General features: G+C 44.5%; 1 protein-coding gene across 1 annotated transcript in view; it reads left to right on the top strand.

Annotated features, from left to right (window-relative positions):
• The first annotated feature begins 3299 nt into the window (after positions 1–3299).
• Ank3 (ankyrin 3) overlaps positions 3300–25241 on the top strand; it is a 215046-nt gene continuing 193104 nt past the window's right edge. Inside the window, exon 1 of the mRNA XM_055598850.1 lies at positions 3300–3882. Coding sequence (XP_055454825.1) covers positions 3769–3882 — 114 coding nt within the window. The 5' untranslated portion in view covers positions 3300–3768. The remainder of the gene's footprint in view (positions 3883–25241) is intronic.

The raw sequence follows: 25241 nt of genomic DNA on the forward strand, positions 1-25241 counted from the left end.
TACCAGAATGGTAGAAAGGGGGAAAAATCTTTGGCCATGATATTTCGAGTCTGAAAATTATCGTCTGAATTGATTTGGCTTATTTTTAGGAGAATATTTAGTCACCGTTGTTTTGAGTCCTAATTCAGTATTATTTAAAGAATAACTCTTACTCCACTTACTAATGCAGAAAGCAATTATTATTTTTATTTAGTAGTAGTTTTGTGTTCTAATCCTACATACACAGGAATTATTCTAAATGAAGTTCATTTACTCTGGTAAGAAACCAGGAATTGTTTTTTTCTTTTTTGAATTGGAGTCACCTTCTGAAAACAGTTGTGGTGATGGGTTACACACAAGGGAAAGATCAGGACTCTTGGTTGCAGCGTGCTTGCTTCTGGGGCAACACATCAAATCTGACTTCAGAGAGAGGTAGAAGGAGCTGGAAGGATGATGCTCTCTACTTCCCTTCTGGATTCGGCCAAGCAGCTGGAGCCTCGCACCCTCGACACCTGCCTCTCCCATTGGACTTACTGAGAAGCAGCCCCCATTGGTTAGCAATAGTTTGAACAGTCACTCTTACCCTCTATTTTGAAGGATGGATTAGGAATTCTTGCACTTGAGACTTTCACAAACAACTTCCGTCCCCTTGAGGGAGGTCCCTTGAGAGTTGGGATGCTACACTTTAATAGCTCTGGCATTCTTTGCACTGGTCATGACCCTGTCTGTTAGGGGCGGGACTGGAAAAGGTCGCTCTAGATGTAAATGGCCCCTGGGCTGCCTGTAGGATGCTCTGTCTCTCTCTCTAGCTCTACATCAGCAACCCATTTATGTTGCTGTTGGGGGACCCACCACACGCTCCAGATAGACATCATCTATGCCAACCATACCATGGTCTGGTCTAACCTCCGTTGGGGCAGCATGAAATGGTTCAATGAAACCTTAGTCAAGGAGTGAGAGGAGACTGATTCTTTAGTAAAACCTTAGGAATGTAGGATCCATAGGGATGCCTTCCTTGGAAAAGTCACTGTTTGGGGTTCAGGGCTATATGCAGAGGATAAAAACCATACATTTCTTCTAAGAAAGAAACTCTATTAGGCTGCACCTTAGATTTTCTTTTTGAAGTGTTTCTGACTTACCAATACATGGAAGTAGCCAGTGGATAGAGTTTTTCTCATAACCTCCAAAAAGTCACTCTACATCCTCAACTCCTGGCCATTTTGGAGAAGCAAAGCATTCTCTTAGAGAAAAGTACCTGTGGTTTGTTTTCTTATTACCTGTGGAGATCAGTGAAAGTGCATTGCTTTGCCAGCCTCCCTTGGAAAAGTTACCGTGAGCAAAGGATCTTATAAATACGCTACATTTTAAAGTGTCATTAGTGTCTATACAGGGAGGAAAAAAGATCCCAAAGCCAGTGGGAAAGTAGCCAGTTTTGAGGCTGGCTGCCCTCCTCAGCTGGCTGAAACTGTGTGAATATTCCTCAAAAGTGTAGGACTTACTGAGAGAGACTCCATACAAAATTTTCATATATCATCCTTTCCTCTGTCCCACTTATGTTTTATGGAGGGAAAAATCCTGGTGGGAAAACATAAAAGCCACTCATTTTCTAAGAATCCAATTAAGGCTCGTCTGTTTTTTGAATTTGAGTTAGATTTAACTCTGTACCTTCATGGCCTTTGCCTGCTTCTTGTTAGAAAATAGAGTTGAATAGGCAATATAGAAACTTGTGTGAGTGTGTGGTATGTTTGTATGTGTCTGTGTGTCTCTGTGTACATGTACACATGTGTTGGTATGCATGAACATGTGTGTGTGTGTGTGTGTGTGTGTGTGTGTGTGTGTGTGTGTGTGTCTGGGGAGCCCCACAACCACCTCATTTGTCATTTCTTAGCCACCACCACCTCCCTTTTTTTGAGACAGTGTGTCTCATTGGCCTGGAACTGACCAAGTACACTGAGCTGGCTGGCCAATGAGCCCCTGGGGTTTGCTGTCTCTGCCTCTCCAATGCTGGGATTGCAAATGTGACCCATCACACCTATCTGCTTTGTTTTCAGTGTGGGTTCTGGAGACCATAGCCAAATTTTTATGATATGCCATCTCCCCACATCTGAAACACTGCTCTTGTGAAGATATTTCTGTGGAAAGCAAGGCTGTGTGAGTGAGTACACATGGTGGGCCCTTGTCAACTGTGTGAGCAGAGTGCTTTTCCATCTACCTTCAGTGACATGTGCCATCTACTTATAATAAGAAAAATAGGCTGTGGGCCCTGCATCTTTTAGTTCTTTATTGCTGCCTCGCAGGGTCTAGAGGAAGAGAGGGACCGGCATCTCTAGCACAATCAGTCCGTGGAAGTTGCTGCTAAGAATTCCACTCATCGCTCTAGACATAGGCCAGGTGAGAAGCAGCTCTGTAGAACCCTAACGCAACACCCACAATTCTCTGGGCTCCGTTATGCAGCTCAGAGCTCCTTTCTCAAAGCCCACTGCATCCACCTCTCCAGTTAAGAACTGCTGTGCTCAGACCACACTATGGAGCCTCTCTTTTGATTCCCCTTATTTTATTTTCTTGGTGACATTGAGATGTCTTAACTTGAGCCCACAGGCTTTGGGCCCAGTCTAGCATTTCAGGCACATCTTGCCAAAGCTGTCAATGTCAGTGTTGGCGTGTCTGTGTGTGTGTGTGTGTGTGTGTGTGTGTGTGTGTGTGTGTATGTGTGTGTGTTTGTGATTCCGTATGTAGAAGCTCTCTTCCAGTGTATGCTCTCAGAAGACACCGGCACCTTGGAACCATGCTGCTGCTGCTTCCCTTCAGATGATGAATATTCAGAGGCTGCAGTCACTGAGGACTCAGGTGGTACAAATAGTAACGCGATGACAATGAACCCTAGCATGAAAGCTACTCTGAAACACTGATGACAGCCCCGGCTGCCTTGTCCACTGCCCCTCATACCACATGAGAGGAGGGTCCTGGGGAACCTCTGAATTGGGCATCTGTCCCTCACATCAGTGGCCTCACGCCTTTCTGGCTAATGTGTTGTCATGAGCACGCTGTTTTAAAAAGACAAGAGTCCCTTCTGTAATTCTCGCCACAAACTGCATCAGGACTAACCGGGCATAAAGGATGCCCTGTCGAGATCAGCAATGCATGCATTGTTTGCCTGAAAATGCAGTCAGCGTCTCCCTGGGAAAATGTGGCTGATTTATTTTATATATTTTGCCACCATCAGCAGTTGAACCCAAGCCGCTCGGTGCTCTGTGGGTTAATTTTCGCTCGGGTGCGGATCTAGGCTGATGGATAAATTGCAGCCCTTTCTCTTTCCGTGGAGGATTCTGGAGCCGTTTTCTCGGGATTAGTACTGGCTTTCGGCTGCCTCGCGCGCGCGTGTGGTGACTCCGGATCCGTCCCCTTCGGAAGAGCCACCCTTTGCAGCATTCCCCCTTCGGAGGAATCACTTAGACACTTCCAGCTGGTGGCAGGGGATGCGGCCATAACTCCGGCTCCTCCGGTCCCAGCTGCCTCCACTACAGCCTCTGCATCAGGATGGCTGCCCTCTCCGGGAGAGGGGAAGGCGCAGCAAGGTGTAGGATGAAATCCGGCCCCTGCTGTGGTGGGTTTTGAAAGCTGCAGTTTCCCCAGCATCTGCCTCTCCGCCTCTTGGATGCTTCCCTGCCTTTCAGCCCAGGCTCCTCTCCTGCGAGGACTATGCTGTTCCATGCCTGATTAAAGGTACCCACGGAGATCACCTTTTCAGAGAAAGCTCTGTGCGTTTGACAGGGTCTTCTTCAATGCATTATGGCTCATGCCGCCTCCCAGTTAAAGAAAAACAGGGATTTAGAAATCAATGCCGAAGAAGAGACTGAGAAAAAGAGGAAACACCGCAAACGGTCCCGGGATCGGAAGAAAAAGGTAGCTATGTGTGCCATGGCCTCTCATCTTTGTGTATGAGTACCCTCCGACATCTGTGACAAGCATGGAGGGCGCTTCGCGTGCAGCATAGAGTGGAAATCGGGAGCACAGGCGGGGGGCTGCTGGGTGTGGGACAGGGAAGGCTTTCTCCCGGGGGTGGAGGGTGATTGCAGGGCTCTGCAGAAGGTGTGCCTCACTTTACAGGGGCGCCCGGCATGTTTGCAAGACACACAGGGATGTTGCTGAGGAGTTAAAGTTACTTTCTTTGCAGCTGGGTCAAGGTTAAATAGACTGCAGGTGACTTGGGTTTGCGGGAGAGCGGGCCTTTGTACTTCTTAGAGGTCCGTTGTGCGGAAAAGCAGCTTTGTGTTGGAAGCGTGTCACGTGTGCTCTGGTCTTGGGCAGCTCTGTGACCTCAAGCTGGCTCCTGCTCTGCCTTCTTGCTGCCCTTGGGCCCTTATCTCTAGGAGGCATTTTTTTTTTCAAGCTGGGGTTCTGCAATGAAAAGCAGCTACTAGGAATAACTTTTTGTGGTTAAATAGAGTTGAAAACCCAGAGGTTTGAGCCTTACCTGCTGAGCGAGTGTGTTTCTAAAAGGCCGGCATTCCTGTGACATGCGGGTGGGGGAGGAGCCCTGCAGCCTCCATCACTGATGGCCTACGATCAAAGCCCCTGTGGGGCACTGTGCACCCCGTTCTTATGTCCAGGACTGGGAGGAGACACGGGAGAGAGATTCTAGGCCAGTGGTATTTCATTGCAGCTAGAGAGTTCTTACTATTTGATAGCTTTGCCCTTTCGGCTGACTCCTGGGGACTGGCTGCTCTGTGATGCTCCAGAGGACTTCCCCTGCATGACAATTAATAAAATTTGACTAAAACCCGGTGATCTGAATATGGAAGCCAGTCATAAAGCATTTTGATGTGTCTTTGTGTGAATACCCCAAGGGAAAGGAGCTCTTCAATAGTTCTCAGCCTTGATCTGCCTGCTTTGCAAATCACATGCAAATGCCATCCGTAAAAAAATCTACCTTTCTTTAAGAGAGAGATGGTTTTCTGGGGTACCTTCCCAGGTGCCTTCACAGTTAGGCTCCGCAGGACTAGGCCTTCTGCCTTTTGCGGCAGAAGAGCCTGAAGGAGATAGAATTTGGAGGGCTGCAGTGGTTTTGCGGCAAGATGTTGCCTGTGTATGAATGCTTTCCCTCTGGGTATTCTTGTAAATAAACTCCCTGCATCTCTTTTCATAAAAGTATAAACTTGGGGCAAGGACTTTTGTGATGGCTTGTTTCAAAACGTTGTATAGCAGAGTAAGGAAATGGCCATGTTTTGCTAGGCTCTGGTCTTGTTTTATTATATGAGGTTTGGCTAGGAAAAGGTCACTATAGATGGCCTCCTGTCAACTATCTCTGCCTCCACTCCTTGATGCTAAATGGGCTTCTATGACACGAAGGTACAGGTATACTAGATAGATAGATAGATAGATAGATAGATAGATAGATAGATAGATAGACAGACAGACAGATATAAAAGATTCAGTGACATCCTGAAGGTTGCTGGCAGGACCTGTGTAACATCAGTGACTGACCTGGGCCCCTGTTTGACTAGGATGCCACACGGGGAAGGGTGACACGGAGTTGCTTCAGGACTCACTAAGCTGGAGCAAAAGCTTTATGGACCAGAATGCTCTGCTAGAAGTGCGACACTCTTCCCAACGTAAATCTCTTAGCAACCACAGGGCCACATAGCACTGTATCAATATCGTCACTGTGGGCAGACAACCTGATACAGATACATTGTTCTCAGGAGTCTCAGAGAGATGCTGCAGAGAGTGGCTCAGGAATGGCACTGTCACAGCGTCACAGATGCATTCATCTGAAGGACAATGTTCTGCGGAAGATGGTCCCATGGTCAGAGGCTGTTAGTGTATAGGGTTAAGGTCTGGTTACTTTGAAGACACATTCCCAGTCCACTTTGTATCCAAATGTAACTTTCAATCCCTGAATTGGTTGACTTTGAGCCTCTCCTGAACCTTTACCTAGAATCCTAATCGGGGATGATGGGCTACTTTATTCCATAGGACAGACCCTGTGCCAATAGGGAAGAAAGCTGCCTGTAAATATTGCTTTGTGGGTATTTATGAGGATGGTTCTGCTTATGAACTATCCCTCTAGGACCTTCTAATTCCATAAGAGTCATAGTGAACGCACTCAGACAACCCCACTCGAAAAAGCTTAGTAACTATGTAAGCTGCTGTTATGTAAAAGAGCCTCTGACTTAGAAATGGAATACTTTGGGCCATGGTAATCCTGAAGTTCAGGTTTAAGCAAGCCCAGGATGACCCTGTCTTGACTATTTGACACAGCAGCAGGCATCATGGGATACACAGTCTAATCAGAATGCCTAGGAACCGTAATGCCAGGCTGACACTCCACCAGCTTTCTTGAAGCCCAGTTAACTGCACACTTACTTTGTTTTAGGTATGTTAACTAGGAGCGTGAACTCTTACACACACACACCAAAAATGTTAATACATTTGTAATTATTCTAATTTTAATGAAGCTGTTTTATTTTTGGCATAACTGAAGTAGTTTTAAGTGGGTTAAAGAATTTCATCTAATAAGTGTTTAAAGCCGTTATTGGGGGGTTGAAGGTGGGAGCTAGTGGAGATGGACCCCAGATGCCTGCACATGCTCAGTGCACACTATCCGGCTGAGATCTATCCAGGCCCTTTATTTGGTTTGAAGGGGGGTACAAGCAAGGCTTTAATGGATATTGGTTTAAAGACAGATAGTTCTTCCCATACTGCTACCCATTTTGTTTTTTTGAGACAGGGTTTGTAGTCGTGGCCTCGAACTCACAGAGATCCACCTGCCTCTGTCTTCCCTAGTGCTGGGATTAAAGGTGTGCACCAGCCCACACCTGGCTCCCCACACATCTTTCTGTCCCAGATCCGTTTCCCTCCACACACTTCTCTCCCAGTGGGCTGCTTAGGTGTTCAGCAGCAGAAGGCAAGCCAAGGTAGGCACGGTGCCCTGAGCAGGCCATGCTAGGTCTCTGTTCTTGGCAGCTTGCAGAGAGAAACTATGTCACCAGCCCATAGGTGTGTGGCAGAAGATAACCCAACCTGCTGTAAACGCAGGGAGGCATGAGATCCCTTCTGCCAGTGCCTGTGTGGTTTCTGCATGCCCCTTGCTGCCACTTTCCATACAACCATGTTTTCTGCATGCTCAGCCCTCTCCCCCCATGAGCTAGTCATGCATTTCTGCCCTGAGAAATAGCAACAAAATTAACTTTAATTTATGCAGCAAACTGTCTTTAGATGTATGAATATCTGCTTGCTTATATTTACAAACAAACAAACAAACAAACAAAACCCTCGAAGGCTGCCTGAGAAAACCCTACACTCAGGCGCTATGGAGTTTCCTTATGCCTCTCTGCATAGCCGCCACAGCGCTGGGAAGTAGGGTAAACTGGAAATCTTTCAAGTAATTCAATTTTGTGACTACTGATGGCTGCTGTTGAATTTGAATAATCAATAGCAAAGCAGGAATAAATCCTCATTGTTTCATTCTTACATTCATGCATTCATTCAGTAAGGGTGCTTGAGCCGAGTTCTACCAATCAGATTTGGCGTCAGATGTTGTATACAGAGTTAAAGCAAATTGTTATAACAGTATGATAACGCCCAAGAGATGAGAAGAAAGATAAGCCCACCTCCCATCCTCTTCCATCAGGGCAGTTCTGAGAGACTGTACAGGAGATCCCCCCCCACCCTCCCACATGCCCATCAGTTGAGTAGAATGGGTTCAGAGAAGGATCTGACCCTTGGAGGACAAGGCAGGGAGAGGAGACAAGAATGATAGGATGATAGGACACCCCCCCCCCCATGGCCAAAATGGTGACCAGAGAAGAAATCATTTGGTTACACTGAGAAAGCAGACAGTACTTTGGGATGCATTGGGAAAAAGGAGGTCTGAGTAGATGGCAGGAGAAGTCAGGAGGGACCGGAGTATGAAGACCTATGTGTGCCATCTTACAGGGATTGGCCAGATTCCCTCTCCAAGGTGGCAGGATGCCTGCTCTGGAACAGTGCATTGCTTGTCAGCGTTGTAGACAGGAGCAGAGCAGTCAGGAAGCTCAGAGGGTGATCCAGGCAGGAGATGCTGGGAGCCCAAACTGGGGGGAGGGCGGGGATCTGCCAACGGAGAGGGGGTGTGGCATGTGAAAGATATTTAAGGGAAGATGCAGTAGAACTTGGCAGTGGCTTGTAGGTGGGAAGTGAGAAGAAATCAAATTCTAGGGAAGCTGCCAAGTTCCTGGCTCAAAGGGAGAGATGAAGAATCACATTTCCTGGATTCCAGTCTTTTCTCTCAGGCCCATTTGCTGACCGGGTACCATGCACCAGGTGGGGCTTCCTTTGCATTGCCTTGTGGGTTGGAGGCTCATTTAACATTAACAATAACCCATCAGAGTGTGTTTTTAATATCGCCATATTGCAGCTGAAGAAACTGAGTCATAAGCCAGTAAACAAACCAATTTCTGGAGTTCGTACATCCAAGGCCCAGGAAGTTCCATTGTGAGCTGCCCAGCTCTCTTTACTGAACTCTTGAGGTGCTACCTCATGGGTACAGCATGGCATCCATTCTGTCACTGCAGACTTGTGGGCCTGGCTAGGGAGAGAGTTCAGTGGGCAAAGATCCTATTGTAGAAGTGTGATGACCTGAGATTGATCCCCAGCACCCACATAAAAAAAAGATGGGTGTGCTAGTGTGCAGCTATAATCCCAGTGCTGGGGAAGTGGGGACAAGCAGATTTCTAGGGCTCACTGGCTTGATAGCCTCAAGAATGACACCAGAGGTTCACCTTTGGCCTCGATACAAACATATCTGCACACATGAGCACCCATGTAAACACACATGAATGCAACAGAGAAAAAAAAAATTTTTTTTTTAAAATGGACTTCTTCCAGAAAGTTTTTTTAAATAAGAATTTATTGCTGAAATAAGATATCTCAATTCATACAGTTGGCTTCTCAGAGTGGTTCGGTATTTTGATGTGTCTATCTCTCCCATCCTCTGCGTGATGCAGTTTAAGGTTTTACTTAAATGTTCCGTCTTTCGTTGTTAATGTTTGAGGTGTATGGACATTTTTGCCTGAATCTATGTGTGAATACCATAACTGAGGCCAAAAGAGGGTCTCAGGTTCACCGAAACTGGAGTTATAGAAAGTTGGGAGCCACCATATAGTTGATGGGAATTGAATCAGGGTCCTATAGAAGAACATCCAGTGCTCATAACTACAGAGTGATTTGAGCCCCAGGTTCTGTGTCCTTAAAATTTTTTTTTTAATGCTATGTATGAAAATTACCCACACCAGGACCTTAAAAAGACAGGAACATAATGACACCTCAGGAATGTATCTGTGCCTCCTACTACATCAGAGGGACTCCAAAAGGCTGTGGCTTTATCTCTTTTTCTCTGTGGCATGGGTATTATGCTATCTCCTTTTTTTTTTTTTTTCATAAAAAATTGCCTATTGTGATGTCAGCGATGGCCGTAAACTTCTTGTTTAAGGTCAAAGCAATGAAGGGCTGAGGGTAGACTTCAGAATACATGAACTCTGGCTGTGGCTCTCGCAGCGATGTTTGGTGTGTCTTGACATGTTACCGTTTTCCTCATACCTGGTCACGCAGGTATTTATGTCATAAGATGCCAGGCTGTGTATTCATGCTGTAGCCAGGCTTTTATGGGACGTGACTGCTCAGACCCTCAGGAGCTTGTTGTGTTTCCATATCTCTCGAGAAGAGAGACCTGAAGTCTCCGAGGAGCCTGTTCTCTCTGTTACTGTACTGGATATGCTGAGTTGCGATGATGTATTTTCGTGTCTAGTTCTTCCAGGAGGCTGAGCTCTTTGAGGCCAGGTTGTAATTATTGGCTAAACACGAACTGAGTCTTGCTGCCTCAGAGGGTTGGGTCAGTGGGCAGATGGAGGATGCAATGGATGGATGAAAAGCGAGCCTGTGTAAGGGCTGTGAGCATGGACTGGAGACCAAGGTGTGTGAGGATGTTAGCATTGTCACTCAACGACATGAGCTTGGCGGACTTATTTGACCTCTCTGTGCCTCAGCCTCTTCGTCTGCAAAATGTCTGTCATTGCAGTGTGTCTCTGTGTTAGTCATCGGCCATAGGGAAAGTCAGTGCAGAGCAGGTTGGCACAAAGAAACGCATGCAGCAGCAGGTGGGAATGAGCAGAGGAGCAGAAAGAACAAATAACATGACTTGCATCCTGCGCCTTCAGGAATTATACCAATTAACTTCCAGAACCCCACAGGTCAGCTCCTGAGGAACTTTTTGCTTCAGCCTTGTGGAGCACAGAAAAGTGCTTAACTCACTCACCGGAAGCCTGCAAGCCTTTGCCCTCTGTTATGGCACCATTATCTGTAGGGATATGGAAGGTATTTGAAGATTTCTCAGCCAGCAGGTTCTTCTCCCACCTTACTCTTACTATCATCCTACGGTTTTTCTCCCATAATTTTCACTCCTCTGCTCATTAAAAGCACTGTGAACTCTTTTGCTACTGATCAGTATGGCGAGCAATGCAAAATCATTTTAGATATATACGATATAGTTATGAATATGTCTGAATGTGCTATCTAAATTCAGATTCAAATTTAGGTCCCTCCCTATAAGTTATTTTTAATTTTTATGATACTTTTTATTAGTTCTTTGGGAATTTGAGTTTTTCAGCATATTCACTCTCTCCCCCAGTTTATCCCCTATTACCCTTCCCATTCATCCAACTTTGTGTCTTCTTCTTCTTCTTCTTCTTCTTCTTCTTCTTCTTCTTCTTCTTCTTCTTCTTCTTCTTTTCCTCTTCTTCTCTTTCCACCCATCAGGTTAAGTCTGTGCTGCCTATACTTTCATAGATGTGTGGCCTTCCACTGTGTAGTCAACCTTCCAGTGGCAACACTCTTAAAGAAACTGACTTTCCCTCTCCCAGCAGCTATCTACCACCGGTAGCTCCTTGGCTAGGTGTGGGTCCTTCCGTCTCCATGCTGGATTTGCTCTGGGGAGCCTGCACGTGCCCTGTGAATCCTACAATAACCACTGAGACTTCACACGTACAGCTGCCCTGTTGTGACAGGAGATCATTGTTTCTTTGTATTCATTCATTGTCTCTGGTTCTTAGAGTCTCTCTGCTCCTTTTTTCCTCCCAGTGGTCCCTGAGTCTTAGGGGTGCAGCATAAGTGGCTAATTTGGGGGCTGAGCAATCTGCTGTCACTTATTCTCTGCGTCTTGCCAGTTTTGGGTCTTTGTATTAATTACCATCTACCTCAAAAAAAGGGGGGGGTTCCTCTGATGAGGACTGAGTGATGCATTCATCTATGGGTAGAGCAATGCAGCATTAGGGGTAATTTTAATATTATTTCCACTTAGAGCAATGCTAAGTGGTACTCTCTAAGACCTACGACTTGTTTAGCTGCACATTCTTGGAACAACAACAGTGCCAGGTATGGGACCAATGCCAATTCATCCTGTGGAACGGGATTTAAATCCAATCAGAAAGAGGTTGGTTACACCCATAGTGTTCATGCCAGTATTGCACTACTGGGTGTGTCTGTGTGATTGTAGCTCTCTGCAGGTCCTACTGCAGTTGTTGATAGCTGTTATTATTGTTATTTTTTTTTATTACTCTTGAGGCCAATGATCTTTTTTGTATAGTAATTTTTCTTTTTACAAAATGATACATCTATAATTTGTGTATTTAGTTGCTGGAATCTGATCACAGAGAAATGTTCACTTTTCATAAGCTTTCTTAGAGAAAAAGCATAGAGTTCAGCATCAGGTAAGGTGTGTTTTGCTCCTATTGTATTTTTACTTGTATCTATCTATTCACGTCATAAAACTTCATTGGTGGAATACGGCAGCCTACTCCTTTAGCACTAGGACTCAAAAGGCAGAGCAAGGCAGAGCTCTGTGATTCAATCTTTGGGTTAAAAGTCAACCTGGTCTCTATAGTGAGTTCCAGGGCAGCCAGCAAGCCAGCTACTTAGTGAGACAGGAGGGGGGAACACATAGGGATCTCCCCTTCCCCCATTCGGGTAGATCTTCCCTTGACTTATACAGATAGGTAAGGGATTATAAGCAAATAAACAAACAAGTATTTTTTGTGGATTTCCCATGTGCTAGGGCCTTTGGCAGTCTTGTCCATGCCATAAAAAAAAAAAAAAAAAAAGTTGTGATCTATGTGTCCAAAGGTCAACATGTCTCAGGCTCCTTTTCCAGCCTGCCTTGGGTCTGTGCCATTCTCAGTCCCTTGCTAAGGTTACCACAACCTCTGGTGAGGTTTTCTCAGGGTTTTTATAAATGGGTATCCAAGGTGAATAATACATCAAGAAAAAAAAAAAAGATCTTTTGTTGAGATATTAACAGTTAAATGATTTAGGAGTTGTAATTTTTATTAATCATTTATGTTTGAATGCAGAAGCCTAAAGTCATATGAGCAACTGTACTTTAAGTAATGTAGATATACATTTTAAATAATTTTTAAGTGGAATCCCAGTCACTGAAAAGTGTTCATTTATAGATGTTGATGTATAGATTCAACACTAAAGGGAGATGCCTGTATATATTGTGATATCATCCTCATTTTATTCTAAAGAAGCATTTGTGTATATAGAAGACACTTGAAAAACCAGTAACTCCCAATATTTTTTGCCCAAATTGGTGTTCTCTGGATCTGTATAAATTAAAAGAGAACAAAGCAATGGAAATCCACTTTGAATGTTCAGCACACAGTCAGGGTTTTATCTGGGCCCTGTCTGATGCTCTCAGGCTGCGGGGCACCATGAAACAGGATGGTCATCAGCCTCCAGGACAGGCGCTTGTCTGTATGATGTGCAGCTCCTAGTCTCCTGTTTCTCAATCACCACTACCCTTCTGAGTAACTGTGACGGAGCAAAGGCTGCCATTCCCATCTGACACATACAGTTCTCCTTTCTTGTGTGTGAACCATGTAGTAAAGAAGGAGAGAGAGAGATAGAGAAAGAGAGGAGCAAAATGGGTAGTAGTAGGAAGGGTTAGTCTAGGGTGTTCTAGGTTCTGAAAGTAGAAATCCTGACATGTTTGTAATCCATGTGGAGATGTCTCTACAGACCCTTGTGACTTTAATCATATAAATGGTGATATTCTATCCTAGTGAAATACAGTTTTGTAAGAAGTCTGTACAGGGCAAGGGAGATGGTTCAGTGGGCAAAGTGCTTGCCTCACAAGAGGGAGGAGCTGAGTTTGTATCCCCAGAACGCACCTAGCACTTCAACAAAGCAATGGGAGGCAGAGACAAGAATTGGAGCGATTCAGGTCAGCTAGCATGGCGTATGGGACTCTAGCACAGTGAAAGGAGGGGCTCTAATAACCATGGTTGTTCTCTGACCTCCACACATGTACCACTCACACACGTGCTCATACTCTCACACGTGAACACACACATACATACCTGCACACAAACACACATGCACACACACAAAAAGATAAATAAAGAAGTTAGTACAGTTGAAGAAAGCACGAAAGCATGGTTCATTTTAAGAGGACAAAGACATCAAAAAGGCAGGTAAATAGGTGGTATAGGAAAAGGCGTGGGGCTGAGGGTGAGTATCACGGACTGTAACAGAGGCTGATGTCAGTTCACAGGGAAGCTGCTATTGATTGGTGACAAGGCCTGGAAAGGGACCTCTTTGGGTGTCAGTTCCCATATTGATCGACAGGGATATGTATTTTTTTAATAGAGATACAGAAAAGAAGTTTGCCTCACCAGCTTCCTGGAATCCAGGGAGTTACTTAGCAAGGTTCCCAGCCTCCTTTCCTGTCACAAGGTCTCAAATGAAACTGAACAGCTACAGGCAAAGAGAAGGTGGAGGGAGGATGAGAAAATGCAAGAATGCTTTTGACCCCTTCTGCAGCTCACAAGCACTTGCTATCACTCACAAAATTGACCGATGTGTGAAATTTTACAAAGACATCACTGACCCCACACAGCATTTGAGTCCTAGAGCCTAGCTCTTCGGACACTTTCCCTCAACCCTTGGAGAATTAAATCCAGCATTCTGAGCACCGAAGACTCGTGTGTTAACTACACTTCGCGTTCATTAACACCGTTGTTAATTAGTGTCTCGGTTTCCGGATGGTCACCTACGAAGATATTCAAGAATGCTCAAGAACCACATGCACAGGTTCAGTCCTTGTGACCCACATGGTAGAAGAGGAGAAAACCGACTCCCACAAGTTGTCCTGTGACATACATACACACACGTGCCGTAGCACAGCCCCTACACAGAAATAAATAAGAGTAATCAATTTTTCTAAAGAGCTGTGTTCACAGGCAAATGAATCCCTGAACAAATGACCTTCTTTTTGCAAACTGAGCCAGAAATATTGAAGCATTTATTTGGCAAAAGGTAGCTCCTTGGTCTTTATGACCCTTCACTGTCTACAAGATATGTCATGCATACATGTGTGTGTACATACATACACATATGATTATATACATGTAGGCGTCATTGCCTATTAGATTTTCACCCTCCGTACAATGGATAGAGCAATGTAAAAGTTTTGCGTTCATTGGGAAATGAAGGGGGAATGAGTGATCTGGTCAGTAAATCATGCCTACCTACCAGGACTCATGGTAGTCCAGTGGCTGTTCTCCCCAGCGCAGCCCCTTCTGCCAAACTTCTAAGTTACTGTGTTCTAGGGCTTCTGTTTTAGTTAAGTGTCTACTGCTGCCTGGTCAAAAGCAACTCGGGGAAAGAAAAGGTTTATTTCTTCCTACAATAGTCAGGTCACAGTGCATAAGGGAGGAAGGTCAGGGCAGGAACCTGGAGGTGGGAGCTGAAGCAGAGGCCATGGAAGGCTGCTGATGACTGGCTTGCCTCCTAAGGTCTGTTCAGCCTGCTTTCTTACACCATCTAGGATGAACTGCCCAGGAGTGGCACCACTCAAAGTGGGCTGGGCCCTCCTAAATCAATCATTGATTTAAAAAATGCTCCACAGACCTGATTACAGGTCAATCTTGCGGAGACATTTCTGAAATTAAGAATCTCTCCTTCCAGATGTATCTGGGTTTGTGTCGAGTTGACAAAAGTTAGTCATCGTGGTCTATAAAGCTTCCAGTCCCACACAGCAAGATAACTGGCTCTGTACTGGCTCAAACTGAAGTACACTTACCGCTGCCGCCTAGACTGGCCGGTGTTCCCATGTTCCTGTTCGCCTTAGACCCAACAGAAGAGCAGAGTTGGCCCCCTAAATCAAGTCTTTTCACCCCCCACTCACGATTTTTATTATAAAGAACTCAGCAAGAGTGTGTGGCACAGAATTTGCTCCCTCCTTTATTCATTGGTCCCTAAGTCATGGAACTAAGAAGGCCACATACCCTGTTGGGCCTGTGAAACAAATCAATGTGTTGAGTTCTCGTGACTACAAGGTGTACATTTTCCTGATTAGGGAAGATTGGGCTTAGAAAGTTCTAGCATTTTACCTAATGAGGCATTACTCTTTGGTATAAAGGGGAAATTCAAGCCCAGGTCAGACCCCCTTCTCATCCTGTGCCTTTCCCACCATCCTGCACCTATGGTGGCCTCCATATGACTCCTGGGAGCACCTTCTCTGAATCCTGAGTCATAGGATGCCATGCTAAGGACGCTTGAGAAACCCCATGATCTTCTCCTAAAAGAACATGACAGAGTGGGACACAGCGAGTAAAGGGTGAAAAGTTGACTTAACTTCAAATCGTTTTCACTTCTGCCTTTTTTTTTTTTTGGAAATTTTTTCATCTTACCTTAAGAAAGCCATATTCCTATCAATGATAAAGAACTCTGCATAAAATAAATCCCTAAAATGTCTGTATTTTTGAGGAAGAGTAGCAAATTTGTTTTGTGTAACTGACTGACTTTTTCAGTTCTTTCTAGACATGTCTATTTCCATATTTTTTGCAGCCTTCCATTTTATCCTAATCAGTTGATGAAAAGACTGAAGAATATTCTGGCTTTTAGTAGCATGCTCAAGATGGGCAATTTTTCAGAGGGTAGAAATCAAAATGCGATGCATAGAAAGGCAAGGAGCTAACATCAACATAAAAAAGCTATTTGAGAAGATAACGGAACGTTAAAACTAAATCCCACTGGGGTTCCCCAGAATCGATCCTGATTTTCAGCATGTACACACACACACACACACACACACACACACACATACACACACACACCCCTCCTGGGCCTTATCAATGGTCTTAGCTTCCCCATAACTTTGAGAACAGTGGACACAAAGTTTAATTTGAGGGAGGAGATTAGCTAAAAACAGTAAATATAAATACTCAAAATTAAATGCTCTTAGGTTTTATTAGCAAACTCAGTTTGAAATCTTAGAAAATCCACTAGCAAATATTAGGGTCGATTTATAGTAATCTGACTGACAGGTACCAAAGGCTGTTGTTTTCATTAATGCTTGAATAAATCTTCTGGAAAGCTGGAGCTAGTCCCATTTTGCCAATGAAGAGAAAGAAAGATAAAAGAAAAAGAAAAACAGCGGCTTGGAAACTTAATTTACAAGTGATAGACAAAAACAATGGCAGAACTCAAAGCTATGGCCATGAGAGTACAGGCCAGCTCTATTTCACTATTCTAGTGACAAGATCTTCCCAGCCACAGGAGGAGAAATTACACCCGGAGAAATCTTTCACTCTGGTTGCTCAGTGGTTTATTTTCTAATCAGTTTCATGTCATTCTTATGCATCAATGTCGACACTCGTTATACAGTAAATAGCTTAAAAGGTGCTTTTTAAGTAATGGTGCATGGCTTGAGTTTTACGTTTTCAATCTGCAGTTGCAAAAGAGACATTAACCATTACTGCAAAGCATATAACAATTTGAATCTGGTACCAATAAAAAGAAAAATGTGAGTTGACGTTGGAACTGTGGACTTCCAGCCTAGGAGACGTGAGTAAATCCATAACTTTGAAGAAATCATAAATTCCTCGATTTCCATTCTTCCTCATTTCGGCCACAGAATCTCAAACTGGGGCAGAGATGTGGAGATGGAGTGTGCTCGAAGTGAGCATGGCTTCTGAGCACTATGCACTGCTCAGTCCCTCTCCATGAGGACCTACCCAGCCTGCTGTCCACAGATACGGTGGCCCAGCCACCAAACCTGATTCAGCAGCACCACAAGTGTACCTGCTTATGTCTGTGCACACAGTGGACTGAGTTTCAGTAACAGGAAGATAACCATATCGATGTTGAAAATTGCCCAATGTAATTAATAGCTCTCCTTTGAAGCATGGCCTTTATTAAGGACCCCTGCTCACCATGCCGGAGTCACCCTCTGCTATAAAACAAATGTGTCTGTTATGCACATTTATTCCAAATTGTGCTGATGTGTTAATGCTGGAGACCTGGGCTCATGAGGCACACATAGTCACTTGTCTTTATTACTGGAGAACTAGTGATCTGGATAATCTCCTTTGGTTCTGCTCAGTGATTCAGTTCAAAGGGCTCTGAATGTGCCTTGTCTCGTCTGAAATTGGATCTTGGGTCAGGAATACTTTTTAAAATGTGTTTGGGCCCTGCAATGTAGTTCTGTGACAGAACACTTGCTTAACATGCACAAGACCCTGGATTTGATCCCATGGCCTACAAAAAACAAAAACAAAAACAAAAAAAGTGTGTGTTTGTGTGTGTGTGTGTGTGTGTGTGTGTGTGTGTGTGTGTGTGTGTGTTTGTCTTGATTTCCTGCTGGCTGTGTTAGGACCTGGCCAACGGGAGCCATGGTCTTCATTTCACACAATCCTGCCACAAACACAGCTTGATTTCCTCTTACTGCCAGGTGTGTTAACCCAGATTTCTGTAATTGTCAGGCTTCCCGTGGAAGGGCCTTGTGTTTAGAGGCTGATGATCAGATTTTATACATGACACCCCAGTGCATTTTCCACACAATAAGATGGAATAACAATTGCAGACAGCTGCTCAGTGTGTGATAGGCAGTCTGTTTTTATTTCCTTTCTGGTGGATTTGGCTTGTGGCAGAGACAGAGAGAGTACTCTTACGTCCATTTGGCATTCTCGGCTTTGACCTGTTTTCCTTGATGCTTCACTTCAGCTTTAGTAGGACCTAAATTATTAATACGATCTGGCCTCTGCCTGTTCAGACAGCTTAATCTGCCCTGGTTTTTATTTTTTTGTCTTTTGTTTTTGTTTTTAAGTGCTGCTGAGAAATTCTGTAACAACAGTAAAAGTGACTCTCGGGGATGAGAACAAGGACCTGGGTAGGAGCTCTGGACCTAGGCCTGGAATTGAAGCTTACCAACCCTGTTCCTCCTCCTCTGTGGCATCTGAGGTCAACAGCTAAACCTTTCTAGCTGCTGTGGCCTTGGCCACCCTAATACCTACCACAAAGAGATGTTAGAAAGAATAAACTAAATTGAACCTGAAGTGGCCAGCACAAGGTGATGACTCACTGAATGCTAATCCCTCCCACGTCCCACTCTGGGCTTTTTTTTTTTTTTCTTTCCCCCTCATGAGCATCAAAGAAATGAGGCCTGTTTTCTACTAAACATATTTAGTGGGGGTTATCTGTCAAAGTGGGAAAGTACATTTGCTGAAGCGAATTAGAGCAGGAGGCCAATAAATAGTAACTGAGAAGAATGTGTGTCTGTTGCTGTTTGGAGGAAGATTCCAAATAGGGCAGTTTAAGCAATAGAAGCAGCGTGGAGCTGTCCATTCTGGTTCCAACGAGGTTCTTGACTTTCTGTGACACCCAGCACGGCTCTTGCTCCTTCTCCACCGTACCAGCCTCCATCAGAGGTACCTCTCCCAGCTGGGTGGGTAGTTCCAGTGCCCCTTGCCCTGTGAAGAACTTCCTGGGTTTACTGTGCCCCACCCCACCCCACCCCAGAGCTTCGCTGTGGCCACTGCTGCAGGATTCAGAGTAAAATCTCCTTGCAGGAAATGCATCATCACCGGATTAGTTATGTCGACTCTCAGTGGAGCTTTAGAGCTTGCATCTCGTATCTGGTTTACCAGGGGCCGTTCAAGAGACATATGAGCCTTCAGAAGGATAGGGTTCGTTCCTTGCTGAACAATATCTGTCAATCAATAAAAACTTCTGTGGAATGAGTAACGGTCTCTAGTACCTCCTGAACCACTTTTGTTTGTTGCTCAGTTTGTTATGATTTGCGAGAGCCTTCTACCACGTAGCAGATATCCAATGGAGAAATAACAGGAGTGTGGCTGTTAATCATTTTCAGTGTGATGTGTGTCTGTGTGTGTGTGTGTGTGTGCACAGACCGAAGACAACCATAGTGTCATTCTCAGGTATCATCCACCTTGTTTTTTGAGACATGGTTTCTCATTGGCCTGAAGCTTGCTGATTGAACTAGGTCAGTGAACCCGAGGTTCCCCCTTCCCAGCCTCTACAATGCTGGGATTACAAACATGCCCTGTGATTCCTGGCTTTTTAAAATGTGTGTTCCAGGACAGAACTCAGGTCCTGTGGCAAGCATATGTGGCAAGCATATACTGTCAGTGTGTCCATGTGCAAGCTCTTATTCCTTCTCTTCTCTTCATCTTCCCTCCCTGACTCAAATGACTAGAGGTGTGGTAACGCTGGCATCTGGTGTTCTGTTTCTACTCAGAATCTATCTCTTGACAGAATTCATGAACATACATTCATCTCAGTGATTTCATTTCAGCATTTCTCCAAGTCATTATTGGAGCATTCTACTTCACCAATGTATAAAGATGTACCCCATTCCCTTCCTCCTCTTCATCCTCTTCACTCTCCTCACCCTTCTTCTCTTCCTTTTCCTCTTCTTCCTCCTTCTCTTCCTCTGTACTTAACAGATGCTGTGTTTTATCACTGCAAAAAATACCACCCAGGATAATACCATTTCATCTTTTCCTTAAGGCATGGACCTCTGATTCCACTTTCCTGCTTACACTTTGCTGATGGTCAAGGCTGGATTCTGAAGCCAAACTTAATGCTAATGGCCTCATGTCCACACATCCACTAATGGTCTGAATGCCCCCACCTGCCACCATTAAAGTGTGTCCTGCTGTTTTGCTGCAGCCTCTTTTTCCCCTGTCCTCTGTGTGTTCGCTTTTCCAGGTCTTAGCAAACATCTATAATCCCATCTTCTGAAATGAATTTTACACATCTGTTAGTAATCATCATCATCACTGCAGCCATTATAAAATCGCTTATATTTCTCAGGAAACTTACATGTTCTTTAAGCTGTTATGTTTTTTTGAGAAGATGCCTAAATGAAAAGGTACCTTCTTCATCTTGGGGTAAGGTTCCTCGGTGTGACTTGAGCCTTTTTCCTTACCAACTTAACATTGAAGGCCCAGGCACAATGGTCCCTGAGTCATTAACCAGCTCCATTCAGCCACAATCTCCTGTTGTAATACACACGCCTTAGGCAGAGCCATGCTCCTTTCCAAAACCTACCCGGCACCATCAGGTTGAGTGAATAGATTATGGAATTGCCATTGTTGATCACCAGGAAATGGTGCTTTCCTTCCTGCCCCTAGCAGCTCAGATGAGGATCTTTTAGGACAGTGATTCTGCTGGTGACAGAAGAGGCTGCATTATAGTCTCCTGAGGTAGCGTGACAGCCTAACCTAGCTCGCCAGGGACTCACTTTCCCATGTTGTAGGAGTTTGTGAAGAAACTTCGATGGCCAAGCTATTCTCCCAATAGCATATTGCAATCCCCCTCATATGGGGAGAAGACATTCCAGGATCCCCAGCGGATAGCTGAAATCACAGACAGTATTAAGCCTGTATGTATGCCGTGTTATTCTGATAAATGCATACCTATGATAAAATTTAACTCATAGTTTAAATACAGTAAGATTAACAACTGATAGTAAGTGAAATAGAATTAGACAACTTAAATGTGCCAACATCTTTACCCTTGCACTTTGGAGCTATTTTGTTGTTTGTTTGTTTTTTGAGACAGGGTTTCTCTGTGTAGCCTTGGCTGTCCTGAACTCCATTTGTGGATCAGGCTGACCTCAAACTCGTAGAGGCCTGCCTTTGCCTCCCCAAGCACTGGGATTACAGGTGTGCACCACTGAGCCCAGCTTTGGAGCCATGTTTCATTAAAACAAGGGTCCCTTGAACACACACACTGTGAGGGCCAACGGTACAATGGTTGATGTGATGTCTGAGCTGATGGCAGGTGGGCTAAACAAGGCGTTCATGATCTACAAGGGATGCTCACCTCCAGCAGGGCAGCACCAGGCATGGTCCTCATCTGGAGCAGAGCAGCCGGAGATCTCATCACACCACTCAGAGCTATCCGCTAGTCACAGCGTATGGGACGTTTGTTTCTGGAAATTTTCCATTTGGTAGTATTTTGGCTTGTGATGGATGGAAGGCAAACGGAAGCCTGGAAAGTGAGACCAGACCAGACCTGCCAGGCATGTGAATGAGCTACAGAGCTCATAGCTCTGCCTCTGTGACTGCCTGCCCTCCTATCTCAGACCACAAACTGCTGTCTGCCCCTGAGGGGGTCTAGCTCTCGTTTTCAAATTCCTAGTCTTACCACTGAATATTTTTTCTTCCTAAATTTTTTACTTTGGCTCCTGAGTCTCACATGCCTGCCCTCCTGTTTTTGATTGTTTTGAACTTCGACCTTCCTACTGCCCGTCTCACCTTAGCTACAGGAAGTACACTTAAACCTCTAAAACTCACAGCCTTACAAGGCACCTTACACCAGTCAATGAGGTATTTGATTCAAAGAGATAGATTTGGCGACACTTTCTAATTTAATTATTGGGGCTAGTAAATTTAAATTTGTTTTGATTGTTTTGTCTTGGTTCTGTTTTTTTTTTTGCCCCCCAGAATGTCCTGCCACGGATGAAGCTCTTCATAGGTTATCAAATGCCAAGAGGTCAAGAGTATTTAGTGTAATCCTACTTGGCTTTCTCATGTCCTACCTAGAGAACATTGTTCTGTTCATTGGGCAAGTGTTGTGCTAGAACCACTACTGTGTCCTGTGTCTTCTTCGGTGTTATGTGTGAAAGAGAATAATATTTACATCACTGAGACAACAAACGCCATTTCAGTCTGTTTCATAGTGAATGCTGGGTTTTAAATCTCCATGGCAGGCAAGGCTCAGGTTCTATTTAATGTATTCATGATGGTTTTCATGGACTACAGATTAAAACGGATTGTTCAATTGTTTCATTAGAGTGAGTGAATGAATAATTTCATTTATTTTATGTGAGGGAAAGGGCGACGGCGTAGGATTGCACAGGATTCATGTAAAGGACAGATGCATCCACTGTGAAGGACAGAGTTGTATGGAAAATCCCCGGTCTCTGGAGTCAAGGAACAAGAGAGGAGGGAGGGAGCTCCAGGGTCACTCAACTGGGGCCTCTCCTTCACAAAGGCTCAGGGAATCTTTCATCAGCCTGCATATGAATTTTCCACAAGTGGATGTGCCCTACTCTAATCCAGTCTACCTCTGAGATACTTGTTGTTACAAGGAGCTGTCTTATTTAAGACCAAACCAAGTACTTCTTTATGTCTACCCTTAGGCTGTAGCAGAAGGCAGTTTTATATGGGAGCTGCTGCCTCTCCAAATGGAACATCCCTTATATCTTTTGACATGGCCACAAGACCCTTCATCCCTCCCTGACCCCTCCCAGCCATTATGAGAGCCACAGAATGGAAACCAATATTTCATGTGCCCTTGTGCAGCCTGTGAGATGTTGAGGCTATACAGCCCTTTATGACGGCCACTTTCAATAAAGGGACCAGGAACCCAGTTGTCTTTGGGGAAAGGCAGTCTAGCCTGAATGGAAAGCCCACTCAGTCCAGCTTTGCATGGAATGTGTTTCTGTTTTGCATGTGGGTTTTACCCCTCCCTCCTTAAAGCTTAGGTTTTATCTTACATTTGATTTTGACATACGTGTTTGTTACAAGACAGGACCGTTTGCCAGCACAGTTATCCCCCTGTGTGAAAGCTTTGCTCCCTCCCAAGTGCCTCATCATCCCATTTTCTGTTGTAATTTCTCATGTGTTTTTTTTTCTCATTTGTACAAATCATTTTTCAAAAATAATTATTAAGGACCTGCCATACACATTACATTGTTTTGTCTTTTCTCTTCCTACTGGGCTCCTGTTCTTCCTCCCGTTCTCCTTTCGGCTCCCACCCCTTGTCTTCTCTATCATCGGAGTAGTCACTGGAACAGATGGACATATTTCAGTATCAGCTGGATACCAGGGAGAAGCAGATTATGTCATGTGTTACAGTTTATGAAGGCTGATTTTTATATACTTCAGACTAACCAATTTAATAGGTAAACAATTGGCTCCCTGAAAGACTAGATTTTTAGGGATGAAGTCTTTAGAAACTAGCAAGTTACAGGGAATTATCTTGACAGAAAGCAAATACAGATGACAAGGGCATAAATAAATAATTTGCAGTGGTGAAGTTACTATGAAACAGGTGCTGTTTTGACTCCGGGATGTTTCAGCAAGGCAGTTTTTTATACGCCCTGTGGATTCAAAGAGAAATGAAAGGTGGTGGTTCCTGTAAGGGTGTTAGACGAGGGGAGAAGACAGAAGGCCATATTTATGATGAATACAGGTCGTAGAGGAAGTCAGTAGAGGGCTTATGCCAGGCACATACCAGGACAGAGGACTGAGTGAGAACAGAGTCACTTGGAGACTGACTTGGAGTCCTCCAGGCTAGAGTGTAGAAGCATGTAGAGAACAGAGGTATGGTTGGCATACCAGCTCCCTGAATGTGGGGAGGAGGAGAAAGGCTAGGGTGGAGGATGGGGCAGAGGGGCCAGATCCTGCATTGGGAAGGGATGCAGAAGGTTGGGTCGCTTCACGGCCATCTCTCTTGCTTTGCTCCACTGGTGGCAGTCACAGATACTGTTTGGGGAAGTAAGAAGTACTCTTTGGTACTAAGGGCTGACTGGTAACTTGGGTTTTCAGTAGTATTACTTCTCAAATGCCAGTTAGTGCTCAGGAGCTGGAAGAAAGACCAGAAGTCCTTCTGAGTAATTAGCTGGTAACCTGGACAGCAATTACTGAGTTGTTCTGAGGCTTATTCAAATCAAAGATGCTTGACTCAGCTGTCAATCATTGAGCATGATGAGTGAATGACAAAATGTTGATTCAATGCCCAATTACGATAGTTGTCTTTGTTCTTTTTCCTCCTCTTCCTCCTCCTCCTCTTCTTTTCCCTTTTCTTCCTCCTCCTCATCTTGTTCATCCTCTTCCTTGTCCTCCTTCCTCTCCTCCTCCTCTTCTTCTTTCTCTTATTCTTCCTCTTGCTTCCCCTTTTCTTTTTCTTCTTTTTGAAGCAGGGTCTGACTATGTAGCCCTGGCTGGCCAGGACCTTGCTATGTAGACCAGGCTAACCTAGATAGAATTCATGAAGATTAACCTATAGTCGCTTCCCGAGAGCCGTGATTAAAGAGATGTGCCACCGTACACATCATTTCTACTTCTTTTAGCTGTGTTGTTTAGTTTTCTGAAGCTGTCAGGAGTTAAAAGAAAGAATAAAGTCATAGAATGATAATTTAATAGTACAGAGCCCCTTATGAATCTGTCAGCAAAAATGAGCACAGCCAGCACCCTGAGAACTAAACTGAGCTCACTAAACTGAGCTCCTGTGAAATTCACTGAGCATTCTGAAAGTCTATTTCAAGAAGTTGTGCTTTAAGGATTCCAGCCAAAAATATTAATATATGCTCAGTAGACCTTTATCTAAGACATTTTTAGGCAAGTATACCTAGTACTTTAACAAAGAAAAAAATTAAGCAATATGCACCATTCAGGTCCTAATCAACAGTGGGGAATGCTTTGACTCAGACTTCTTGAGCTTGATTTGTTTTCCGGTTCTTCCTGTCATGTGCTTTTTTTTCTACATGTGCGTCTGTGTCTGTCCATGATTTAAGCCCATTAACAAGAGAGCTGTTTATCAGTATTATTCATAGCTATTAGTTCTGTCAGGATTTGACAGAAATGTGACCTGGTAAAAAACACTTAGCTGGGAGAATCATAGTGAACTAACATGAGAGAAAATACTTAGTTCTTGTATATTTGTATATGTGCGTGTGCATGTCTCCATGTGCGTGTGTATGTGTGTCTTTTTGTATGGTATGGGAGAGTACACATATGTGCATGCCACAGCCTGTGCATGGAGGTCAGATGACAACTCTGGGTGTTGGGTTTTGCCTCCAGCTTGTCTGAGACATGGTGTCTGTACTGCTCCCCACTGCCTGTGCCAGGCTCGCTGGCCCCGGGACTTCTGGGGACGCTTCTGCCTTAGCATGTCTCTGAAACAGCAGT

The sequence above is a fragment of the Psammomys obesus genome, unplaced genomic scaffold (assembly GCF_907164565.1).
Source record: "Psammomys obesus unplaced genomic scaffold, mPsaObe1.curated_primary_1811, whole genome shotgun sequence".
Lineage (NCBI taxonomy): Eukaryota > Metazoa > Chordata > Mammalia > Rodentia > Muridae > Psammomys > Psammomys obesus.